The sequence below is a fragment of the Cibotium barometz genome, chromosome 31, assembly GCF_041138505.1.
Source record: "Cibotium barometz isolate CiBa-2024 chromosome 31, ASM4113850v1, whole genome shotgun sequence".
Classification (NCBI taxonomy): domain Eukaryota; kingdom Viridiplantae; phylum Streptophyta; class Polypodiopsida; order Cyatheales; family Cibotiaceae; genus Cibotium; species Cibotium barometz.
Window position 1 is genome coordinate 30,066,458 of NC_141076.1, and position 12,878 is coordinate 30,079,335.

General features: G+C 46.0%; 1 protein-coding gene across 2 annotated transcripts in view; it reads right to left on the reverse strand.

The window, feature by feature from the left end:
- LOC147620722 (DEA(D/H)-box RNA helicase family protein) overlaps positions 1-8,852 on the reverse strand; it is an 88,308-nt gene extending 79,456 nt beyond the window's left edge. Inside the window, exon 1 of one of the 2 annotated variants that reach the window (XM_086824994.1) lies at positions 8,355-8,852. In XM_086824994.1, coding sequence (XP_086681120.1) covers positions 8,355-8,450 — 96 coding nt within the window. In that variant the 5' untranslated portion in view covers positions 8,451-8,852. The remainder of the gene's footprint in view (positions 1-8,354) is intronic. The other variant, XM_086824993.1, reaches the window with a different exon arrangement.
- Between the last annotated feature and the right edge of the window lie 4,026 nt (positions 8,853-12,878).

Sequence of the window (12,878 nt, forward strand, 5' to 3'; positions counted from 1 at the left end):
GGACAAGAAAGGGCAGTTTTTGTATGGCCTGGACACGCAAATCCAATGGGAGGTGCGTATGTTTAGGCCAGCCACCTTTGAGGACGCACTCTCGCTTGCGCAGAGTGCAGAAATGAAACACAATGGTGGCAAGCCCAAGACTTCCCAGCCGGCTTCTCCCAAGGCTAACACCTCGGGGGGCAAAAGCCAGAACCAGACGGGGTCTTCCCCAGGACAGAGCCCGGGAGCCTCTGGCTCCAAGAACTCGAACAATGCGTCTAAGCTTACTCCAGACCAAAAAGCGGAGGCAGGCAAGACAGGTGGCAAGTTGAGTGCTGAGGAGCTTGCTCAGCACAGGAAGGAGGGTAGATGTTACTTTTGTCACACAAAAGGATATACTTCTCGGGATTGTCCGAAGAAGCCTCCAAAGGCCGCCGCCGCCTCCACAGCTTCCGTGGTGAGCACAGCTCCCACACAGACCCCAGCGGCTACCCCTAATTCTTCAACCCCCGGTGCTTCAGTTGGAGCAATTATTAGCCGGGAGCTCGAAGATAAGCAGAAGGGCGCCCATGACCAGGAGTATGAGCGCAACGAATTGCTCAAGTCCTTTGGCTACATAGGTGGCCAGAGAGTCGTTGTCTTGTTTGACAGCGGCAGCACGGAGGATGTGATCACGGAAGAGGCCGCTAGGCGTGCCCGTTTCGAGCTAACTCCGGTGGACAAACAAGTTGAGGGTTTTAGCACAGGTATGACAACGAGCGTCAAGTATGAAGCTCTAGGTGCTAAGTTAGTCATTCAGGGCATAGAGTTTGTGCATGACTTTATGGTTGCCCCTCTTGTAGGAGCAGACATAATTTTGGGTATCCAGTGGTTTCACAAGTTTCTTCCTGATGTCAAGTGGGACAAGCACACGTTCCAGATTGATCGGAATGTGTCAAACACCCCGGTGACCATTAAGTGTGAGCCAGGTATTCCAAACTTTCCGCTCATAAGCCACTTGCAGGCTAAGCGAGCAGTCAGGAAAGGCGCACAGTGTGCGATGATTTACATCCAGACAGCCCAGACGGTGGCCAGTGCTTCCGAGAAGTACTCGGTTCTCCATGAAAAGTTCCAAAAGATTTTTCTTCGGGACAGTCTCCCTCCCCAGCTTCCCCCGTCCAGACCGGAGGATCACAAGATTGACCTCCTCCCAGGCTCGGAACCCCCGAGCAAGTTTCCGTATCGCCTTTCTAAGGCAATGGAATCGGAGTAGGACCGCCAACTCCAAGAATTGTTGCAAGCTGGCTTCATCCGTCCCAGCGTGTCGCCATTTGCAGCACCGATCTTATTTGTCAAGAAGAAAGATGGGTCTTCTCGGTTGTGTGTCGATTATCGTGCACTCAACAAGCTGACTATCAAGAGCAGATTCCCGATGCCTCGAATTGACTATATTCTCGAGAGGCTGAATGGAGCTAAGGTGTTCTCTAAATTGGATTTAAAGAGTGGGTACCACCAGGTTCGGATTGTTGAGGGAGATATCCCCAAGACAGCTTTCCGTACAGAACGGGCCCACTATGAATTTGTGGTCATGCCATTTGGTTTGACGAACGCCCCAGCTACATTTAACCGCATGATGATGCGTATTTTCCGGGAGTTGATTGGAGTGTGTGTGTTCATATTTCTGGATGACATACTCATATTTTCAGCTACAGTTGAGCAGCATGACATTGATGTGGAGAAAGTCCTTAAGTTGCTGGAAAGCAACGAGCTCTATGTCAATGAAAAGAAGTCAGAATTTTATCTGTTCCAGGTACATTACTTGGGATATATAATCAGTGCCGAAGGCATTCGACTTGATCCGGCTAAAGTGGCCGAGATTGTTAACTGGGAAGTACCTCAGACTGCGTATGACATTAGATCATTTGTGGCTATATGCCAGGCATATTCCACCCACATCGACAAGTTTTCTGATCTCTTGGCAGACCTCACCGATCTGCTAAAGGGAGTGAAAACAAGGAGGCAAAAGATTCGAATGACTCCACGAGCGTTGGAGGCATTCCAGAACCTCAAGGTGGCTTTATCAGAAGCGCCTTGTTTAGCCCTTGCCTCGTGGGACGAACCATTTCAGGTGATCACCGATGCGAGTAACATCGCAATTGGAGGTGTATTGCAACAGAATGGTCATCCAGTAGCCCACATGTCTCGTAAGTTACTGCCCGCCGAAAAGAACTACTCAGTCTATGATCGTGAACTCCTAGCAGTTATACAGGCCTTGAAACATTGGAAACATTTCCTGTATGGCCGTGACTTCGAGGTTCGCACTGACCATCAGGCATTGCGCTGGATTCAGACGATGCCAAGTGCACAGTGGAGTGATCGACAACACCGCTGGAGTCGGATATTCCAGCAGTTCGGTGGTATGATTGAGTACCTTCCAGGAAAGGCCAATCCAGTGGCCGATGCTTTGAGCAGGAAGGGACAAGTATCTGCGATTCAGACCACTAGACTGGACCTTGTTGGTACAGGACTAGAAGACATGAAGCACACGTACGCGGATTCCGAGGAATTCGGTACACAGTGGGAACAGGCATTGGATGCCACAGGACCATGCCATTTTCTGATACGCGAGGGTTGGCTTTTCTACAAAGGCCGACTGTGTGTCATGAAATCATTCCGGACAGCTCTTCTCCATGATGCCCATGACGCCATTACAGGTGGTCATAGGGGCATGAATTCGACTCTGGAGAAATTAGAACGGCAATACTTTTGGCCAAAGATGAGGCGTGATGTGTTTACATATGTACAACGCTGTGACATTTGTCAAAAGGTGAAAGCTCCTCGTGGAAAGAAGATAGGGTTGTTACAGCCTTTGCCAATTCCTGAGGGTCCTTTCCAAGACATTTCGATGGACTTTGTCACAAATCTGCCTCCCAGTCCGAGTAAGCGTAATACACAGTGTTTAACTATTGTTGACAGGTTCAGCAAATTTGTGATGCTTATTCCTTGCAGGGCCAATGTGACCGCCGAGGATGTTGCCCAGCTATTCATTCGGCATTGGTACCCGATTGGTGGGATTCCTAGGACCATAGTGTCAGACCGAGATACCAAGTTTACCAGTCATTTTTGGAGGGCATTGTTTGATAATTTTGGTACTAAGTTGAATTTTTCCAGTGCATTCCACCCACAGACAGATGGCCAGACAGAGATATACAACCAGTTGGCCTTTGATGTGCTGAAGTGTTATGTCCACGATCAGCAAGGTAAGTGGGAATCGTTTTTGCCTTTAGTTCAAGCTGTTTTGAATGACTCTTTTTCTTCAGCTATTGGCAGGACTCCATATGAGGCAGCGTTTGGAAGGCCTTTCCAGTCGTTGTTAACCAGGACGTCGCCTTCAGTACCGGAGGCGAACAGAGTGACGGAGTCTTACCAGGAGATCCTAGAGTCCGTTAAAGACAGATTGGCTAAAGCGCAAGAGGCCTACACTCGACAAGCCAATAAAGACCGAAGGGACATGAAGTTTTCGGAAGGAGATTGGGTGTATCTTCGGATTATGAAGCAAAGATTGAAGCAGGTGGGCAAGCGATGCCCAAAGTTGTCTTTCAGGAGCTTCGGACCATTCCCCATCCGGAAAAAGATTAATGAGGTGTCTATGCAGTTAAAGCTACCTCCGAGTTGGACTATGCACGATGTATTTCATGTCAGTTGGTTGAAGCCATATGCAGGTCCACCCCCTTCAGAGGTCAAAGACGAAGCGGAACCAGACATCATTGATGAAGCAGAAGTAATGGTTCCAGAACAGATCCTTCTGCACCGTTTCAAGCATGGCTCAAGCCGAAGACTACGACAGTTCCTCACGAAGTTTCAGGACCGAGGAACTCATGAAGCGGTATGGCTCGACAAAGAATTTTTCGAAGACTATCCGGCTTTATTAACGGATTATTTGGAGGCTATGCAGCTTCCGTCAAGTTAAGCAGAAGGGGATGTCACGTGCATCCCGCACTTGGATGCCACGTAGACATTTCTGTACAGAAGGTGCAGGACTTGGGATGGTGAACTGGTCCCATGTGAGCCCAGTCCGGGACGAGTCAGCCAGGGATCCATCTCAGTCGTCCGAGGTCAGGTGTGCATTGTCCTGCACATGAGTCCAAGGTCAGGTGTGCATTGTCCTGCACATGAAGCAGTGCCAGTCCGCGCTGTGAGTCTCCCTCTGGAATGATGTCAGATATGCTGTCTATCTGGTTTGCAACTGGATGCCAGACATCTGTAGGCATGTAGGTTTGCATGTAGAGATGGGGCCAGCCCATAGGGCTACCCCAAGTGAGAAGATATTGCATTTGCACTCTTAGTGTGGGCATGGGGGAGGTATAGAACCACCCCCAAGGGGCCAGGAGGGCCCACATTGTACCCACCAGCCATGGCTTGGGCTGGAAGGGCTGTCGGCCAGCCCTAGGGCTGCTGGACAGGCAACCGACAGGGTTAGAAACCCTACCCAGCCAGTCGGCCAGGTGTGGGGGGCAGTCCCACACCCATGCGCATGGTGCCCAGCAGTCAGGAGGCTGTCCCAGAATATATGCGCAGGCTGGACAGCAGTTAATCAAGTGTGAAAACATTTTATTAATTAGACACAGTCGTGGGGCTTCATGAAACAGGCCGACTGGAGACAAGGGGAAGTATAAATACCCCAGCCCATAATCCATGTTTCCATCTCATAATTCACCAAGTGCTCCAAGCAACCAAGGGCCAGGACAGCCAAGAACATTGCTAAAGCAAAGGGGTGAAGGACTGAAGGTCAAGGGCAGGTTTTCCAGCCAAGAAAAGGTCAAGTACTTTGTATTTGTTTCAGATTTACATCATTCTAATAAAGCAAATACACCATCCGTGGTGGGGGCCCTACAGAGGGTAATTGGGACCCAATACTGTGTCCTCTCCATCTTCCCCTTCTCTCTCTATTTTCTGCACATCGTCTTTCAGTTTTGTGCGTTAATTCCGTCGCGAAAAGAGTGCTGATTTCTGAGTTTTGAAGTACCGATCCTTCTCCGAAGCTTCCGCATATTACAATGAGTTCATAAATCATGCCAGGAACTCACACCAAGATACCAATCCTTCCATGGAGCCCTTCCACATGTATTCAATCATGACATCATTCCAGACGTCTGCCAAAGAAGTGGTGACATAGGCTCCGACAGATGCTCTATCTTGTTCTGGAAAGCCAGCCAATCTACTCTGTGTTGCCTCCTCTGATAAAATACTAATCTCTCTTAAAGCTTGCGCCCAAGGTGCTTGCAGCTAAACCTGAGTGAAAATCCAAACTCTCCAAGATCTCCTCTATCCTCCTCCATATCACAAGGTCCTAAATGAGGTTATCTGGGATCCACGTGCTCAAATACATGTCCTGCCTCCAAGGGTCCTCCAGGGATAGAATGAAGGGTGCATGATCGGAGAAAGCAGTGCCAAAATACCAATCATGCCACCACATCCACAAGCCCACTCATTTACATAAAACCGGTCTAATCTGTACAAGTTAGGGCTTGTACTCCTCCTGTCGGATCTCAAGAAACATACTCCCGTGACTGTGTAAACTCCGATAAATGCCAAGGGTCCTATGCCCTCAAAGCCAAAATCAACACGTCCCAAGCCGAGTACTCTTTGCCAAAAACAATAGCCATGCCACCTTCGAGTCTATCCTCTATCGACTCTAACATGTTGAAATCCCCGCCCATGCACGAGAAATCTGCCTGTAAAAGGGACTGGCGAACTATAATCCAGAAAGTGGCTATGCCAGTTGCGGCCTTCAATGCATATACGTTTATCTGTCGTGGAGCGAAGCCGCATCAAATGGGCACAAATCATGCCCTCCATGTGGCGCCACTCTGTCCGAGCCCCGAATATGCAAAGTTTGGGCTCCACCTGTCATAATGCATGTATCTGAGGGAGGAAGGGGTACTGCCACTAAAACATGAAGAAACACAAAAAGGAGCACCTCAAGGTTGGAGGACACCATCTCCTCTCCCGGGTCTCTTTGGCCAAAGCCGCCCACCTGTGTTTGTGCCAATGGCCAAAAGTGCATGAGCACGTCGGTGATATGCAGATCATGCAAATGATATGAGAGCTCTATGGCTTGCCCATGAATAGCGGCAAACATCAACTCCATGCTCCAATCCGTCCATGGTGCTGCACTCGGGGGAAAAGGAAGATCATCGCACCACTCTCTAGGGAAAGGTATTCCTTTCTGAGACCAAGAAAGCAAACTGTCACGGGAAAGCCTAAGACAAGTGGCCAAGTTATTTCATGGCTGTCCATCATATTTTTTAAGAAGGGCTAGTGCATAATCGGTAGAAAATGGAAAATCGGGCAAAAGAAGCAAAATTGGAACGGGCACTCTCCCTTTCTTCCATACAAGTTTACAACCCTTGCTAAGGTTGATTTTAGGGTTAGGGCTAGCTGATTTTTAGGGTTAGGGTTTTCTGATTTTATGGTTAGAGTTAAAGTTTGGTTGTGGGCACACTACAAGTTGGAGCTTGTTTGCTCTGAGGTCATTGTTAAGCTTTTAGCTTTTAAACATTATTAAACAAAATTAAGGATCTTAATACTTGAGTAAAAAAGAGGCAAGGAGTAAAATGTTGTGTTGTTTGCATTGAGACACAAGGCCTTCTTAAATAGGGCCTAAAGAGTTACAAATGACAAATGAAGAGGCACATCCTTGACGAAAGGGTGTGACTCTTGAATGATTCATCGAGTCCTTAGGATGAATAGTCACGTCTCTTAGATAAGACATATCTCTTCATAGGTGACCCATGTGACAAGGTATGACCCCTCACTGGTGACCTTACAATTAATGAGGGATTATTGAGAGATTAAGAAAGTCACAATCGTGACGACACCCAAGTGTCCGGTACCCGTGGGCAGCATGTCTCTGATAAATGCTACCCAGCCTGGGCTCTGGTAATCTGCAGATGCATCACATTCGTGGAGCATGAGCAAAGTTTACTGAAGCGGGCGGAGTCGTCGGCAACCTTCTCGCCCCATTGCAAAGAAATTTTTCTTCAAGCATTATCAGTGGTCCACCAGTGTGAATCTCCCAATTGCAAACTGTATGATGCACGACCTTATCCTCCCGCCAAGGGAGCATGGCACCTATCCAATCCTGTGGACCATGAGCTAAAAAGATCATCCTCCTCCTGAATTGGTGAGCCCGGCTCTCAAACCCAATTGGTGGCTGTCTCACCATCTAACTTCCTGCTAAACTTGGGCAGGCAGCCACTTCAGTAGCCCAACATCAGGATCTGCTCTGGCTTTGACATGGTCACCATCAGAATGCAAGATCCAGAAGTGGAGCCGTGCAACCGGTGATAAATGAGAATCAGAAGAGGAAGACCTTTGAGAAATGCAAAAGGAAAGAACACTGCTGATGTTTTCCGTAAATCTAGGAGTGACAACCCAGTAAGCCAGCTCGGGAGACTGGAAATGCTGCTAGAAGCGATTGTCATGCTCATTGTGCTACTGCTCCTCTGGCTTCTGCTCATCTTCGTGATTGCGACCATCAGTAAAATCCAAATTCTTATCCTGATTCTCTTTGAGGCTTGAGGCAACTTTACACAGGCTAAATGAAAGAGCAGCCAACAGGGTCACCGGACTGTTCGCCAAATCTCGCAAATTGGTCCTCCATCTGAGAAGAAAGATAATCTTGCATGTCTTGGTCCAAGGCAGCAAATTGATCCTCCATACTTAAAGCAGTAGGTTTAAGGAAAAAAGGAAAAATCCTAAGCTCTAGTTACAGTGCCAGAGGAGACTTTCCCCAAAAGTTCTCTTCTCATTAACCATGGACTTTAAGGCCTATAGCTTATATGTATTTCTCTTGCCATAGAGAGCGGTCAATTCAGACTTGAAGTCAATTCCCAGACCCCCTTTAAATGTGCGCAATGAGTTCAACACATGCAATTGGAACTAGGGCCACTGGGAGAAGGGGATATGTTGATATTGGGAGCCACTACTGCCAGAAATTTGCTGCAAATACTCGCTGAATGTGGGTCGTTGGAATCGGCATCACGGGGAACTGGACAAATGTACCCCAGTACCTGCAAGCTGCTTGCGAATTCAACATACTCCTACGGACATTAATGAGACATCAATATACAGGAGAAAGAGTTGGAAGAATGCCAAATAGATAGACACAAGGAGGGTGCACACCCATTCACAAATTTATATCCATATGTACATCCCAATTCATATGCATACTGTTTATCCCAGACACATGCGTGCAACCGTGGCGCACACAGACACAAGTATGCATGCGTACACATGCATGCGCATATGCGCATGTCCTCTCCAACCCACCACGCCACACACAGAAGTGAGAAGCCCAGAGCGCCCTTCTTTAGAATGATAATTCGGCTCACCTGCTGGCTGGCTTGACTGCAAAATCCTGTACCAAGCTTGATCAGAAATCTCTCCGTGCTTGACGTGTTTGGCAGGTTTCCAGCGGAGCTCTTCATCAGAGGGAGGGGGTCTGTCTTCGCCTTCCACGCCCAACACGATCACCTTCTCGCCACTCTCATCGTCGACCATCTCATAGGCTCCCGGTGGCAGGTTTTTGGAGTGCTGTTTCCGGAAAGCCGAGACAACGCAGCGGTCTCTATTGGAAGCCGTCGCAGCGCAAGTGTTGATAGAGCGCGCATAGTGAGCGTTCTGAAAGACTAGAGAACACAGGGGTGTTGAAGAGGGGGCTATGTTATCAGCGCACATTGAAGAGAAACCTGAGGTGAAGAAAGACGCCGCCATGGCTTTGCTCTCCGGCCTACTGTGTTGAAAGGTGCATACTGTGTTGAAAGGTGCAGTGGGCTTCAAAGCCCATTTCAGCCTTCAAAACTCATTTTACCAATTGCTCTACCGTGTGTGTGTGTTTGGGGTAAGGTCTCATGATCGAGTCAAGTGTGTGTAAGTCTCGTGATCGAGTCAAGCGTGTGTGTGTGTTTGGGGTAAGGTCTCGTAAAATGTGCTTTGAAACGTGTGTGTGTTTGGGGTAAGGTCTCGTGATCGAGTCCTACTTCCAACTCTCATTCGTAAGGACACTGCTTACAAATTAAAAAATTCTTGCATTACCAAAAAAAAAACTGTGTTAGGCTAAAGTTCTAAACCCTTTTTTTTTACTCTTAAAGCTTTGGGTGCATGTGTTGGGACTGAGTTGGTGTAGCTCAAGACTCTCAAGCTAAAAGCCAAGTTTTAACCATGGCCCAAACCAAGCTCAAGCTGAATTTTGTACCCACCTCTAGTTTTTTTTTATTTTAATTGGGTCTACATTATGCGTTTCCGTTGTACTTTGTAGGGCTTTAAGCATGCAAATTTGAGCCCCTAAGAGACAATGCAACCAAAATACAAATACCAAAATTAGCACCATGCATATCTAGGAGTCCCAATAGTGGTCTACTTTGGCTCAACTCAACTCAACTGCTTTAGTTAAACACATAGTAAAGTTCTAACAAAATGGATTTCCAAGTGTAATATCACTAATTTGTTTACCAAAACTATAACCTTATTATACTTTTTTTTAAAAATGCCACCCTCTTGTCCAAATCCATTAGCCAACCATTGATGAATCTATATAACACAAAAAACAAAGAAACTTATCTTAAATTAAAAAAGCTTATTTATACCTAATATACATTATCAAAAGTTAATCATCCTTATGATCCAAAAAATTAGCATAGGACCATGGGTGGCTTCCCAAAAGAGCTCATCCTCCCCAAGGTCCACAAGCGTGAGTGTGGTGCCATGTGATGATATGGGATTATGGCCATAAACTTAACCATGATCCCACGTGATAAGCGCCTTACAGGTAGATCACATGACGTGCAAAGTGGTTAACATATCTCTCTTCCTAATGGTGACCACGTCCTTGCGATTATCCACATCGATAGTGATATCGATGGTGAAGCTGTGCCAAGGAGAGTGGTATGGATGGTCCGGAATACATCGTGGAAGTTGGCAGACTCCAAACCGATCCGTAGAGTTGAATGCAAGGCATGTTGGTGATACTCTTTGGGTAGCCTTGGGAGTAGGTAGTATGAAAGGTATGTGCAATGTGGAAGTGCTTTATATGAGGCCTCCTTCTATTGTGGAGGTGGCTTGGATTTTCAAAATCAAGTGGTTGGTAGAAGCAGCATGTGCCCTTTGATTCGCACAATAAGTGTTGAGACTACCATGGAATGATTTGCATGGGTAGATGGCAATCCGGACATTCTTGGTACGCAACAACATATTATTCGCAGATCTCCCAGCTTGATGCTTAATATTGAGCTTCTTTATGGCTAAGGCATCGGCCAGGGCTTCTTTTTGTGGCTAAGATATGGGCCAAGGTGAGGTAATGTTTATGTTAATGAATTGCAATCAAAGCAATGGTTATATTCTTAAAAGCTCTTTGGAGGTACCTACAAAGTTGATGATTATCGAGGCAACGGGTCATACCATGGGCCAGCAAGGCTTGTACACACCATGTCCCCCCATTTAGAGATGTACCTAGAGGGTTGTCATTAACGAGGTGAGTTTCAAGTACATGTGTCCATGCATGGTGTAAGGTGTAAGATGTGAAAAAAAATGTGATGCTCTTAGTGAAATATACAGGTGACACGTGCCTGGGCAATGAACAAAAGGTGTGCCCCTGTATGTGTACTCATCAAATCTCACACTCAACTGCTTTCTTCACCTCTCTTTACTACTTTCTTCTTTTATATTTCTGCACTGTGGTGGAGAGAAAAAAAATGAGGGCCTTTTCATGCCAAGGTATGTCGTTTAAGGGGCTTGTTGTGCTGACAAGATTGGGTTGTATAAAAGAAAGCATGTATCAATGGAATCCATGCAATGGATAGTACCATGGGGTAGGCTTGTGCCAGCATGGTCCCCCATCCAAAAATGTAACTGAACAGTCGTCGATGGTGAGGGTGTGGTGCATGCACACTTTTCAAACAAGTGACCGTGGTGTTTGGATTGTCATGTAATTTCAGCTAGATGATCAAGGAGAACCTTCTACATTGAGGTGTGTTTATTGGCCAAGAAGCTTCTAACATTGGTGCTATGTTAGTTTTTGGATAGATGATCAAGGAGAACCTTCTACATTAATTTGTGTTTATTTGCCAAGAAGCTTTTGATATTGGTGTTGTGTTAATTTTGGCTAGATGATCAAGGAGAACCTTCTAGATTGAAGTGTGATTATTGGCCAAGAAGCTTTTGACGTTGGTGTTGTAGATATGTTCCTTGTGTGCGATGGTTATTAGAGGTCAGTGCGCTCATGCATTTTATGTGAAGAGCCCAATGGAGAAATGGGTAGACTCAAGTATCAATGATGACTTTATGAATGGATAGGAATAACAAAGTGAAGAGTGTTTGGCTACCTATACCACACCCAATTATGTTTGTTGACGACGAAAAAGAAAATGCACATTGAGTTTATGCGAACAACATTTATTTTTCTTTGTAGAGTGCTGGTGGAGATTTTGTTGGGTAAATCTGTTTGGCAAGCATGAAGATACGGTAGGCAAACCCACGGTTTGAAGAGTTGTGGAAGCAATTACCCGAATTCACCTTTGCTTGACGTCAGATTTTGAGCCACGTTTTTCTATGAGTCCATCTTTGTGTTGCTTTTTCTTGCACTTTTGTGCTGGGGCTACCGGTTTCTCCTTTTGCTTTTGTCGATTTCTCCCTTTACCCATGCTTTTTAGCTTCTTATTCTACTCTTTTTCTTGTTTCAATGGGACTTGGACTCTTACTGGTATGGGATTTGCTTCACTTCTTATCGATCTTCTTTCTTTTGTAAGCGTCTTTACTTTGGTGCATCCCATGTTTGCTTTGGCTTTTTCTCCCTAGCTTTTCATGTTGGTGTTTCTTTGGCAGCCTTTGGCCTTGCAGTCTTGTCCTTTGTTTCTGTTTGCTACGGCCATGTGTAGCTACTTTTTACTTCAACAATGATGGGATTTTTTTTCATTCCCTTGTCACTTAGTTTTTGTTTACTAGTGCCGTGTCTAGTTGCTTTTTACTTCGACAATGCTGGGGTTTTTTTCCCCTTTCCTTGTCACTTTGTTTTGCTATCGTCTTGAGAGTAAGGAAAGGTCTCTTTTGCATAAGGCTCTCACTTGGGAAAATTGTGCTCATAGGCAAGTCTTTGGCCATGCCATGTCTTTGTTTTAGCATTGTATTTGCCTTGGCTTGCTAGGGTACTCGTGGGTACTGATGGATACCCACTCCTTAGCGACCTCCTCAAAGGTTCATTGAGGTTGATGTTTGGGGGATAATCTTTGTCTTTATTAGCAAGGTTTTGGATCTCTATAATGGTTTAAGGGGATGATCGATGCCTTGAGGTGAGAGGTAGTATTGAGTGTTAGAAGTTACCTAAGGTGATGGCATCCATTTGTAACACGAGGCTTGGTATGTTGAAGGGTTCAAGACAACCTCTTCCATAGTAACCATTCCCTTGGATAGCTCAAGTGGTGCAGTTCTTTTTTGCTAACAATGTGGTCACAATCCATCCCCCCTTTTGAGGATGATGCACTCTTTCATTATAGTTACCGGGGTCACATAAAACTTGTAAGATGTAGGTTTAGATCCAATGAGAAACTCCACCTCAAAACAATTGACACTCATGGATTTGGAATTGTTTAACACAGTAATGGTAGCTGTGAATGGTGTGAGGGATGGATGAGTTTCCAAGATAAGACATTTTGACTAGCCTCGGTGTCAACCAATGCAGGCCACACGAATAGGTGGTCATTCTAGGGAAAAACTAAGTTTAAGGCAAGCAAGTCCCACCATTGTTTCACATCATGAAGGTCGGCTACATGTATAGAGATTTGTACTTGGGGGCCTATGACCTCTTTAGTCCTTTTCTTGTTGGGCAATCACCTTGAGGTGTGTCCTTTTTTTCTTGTTATCCA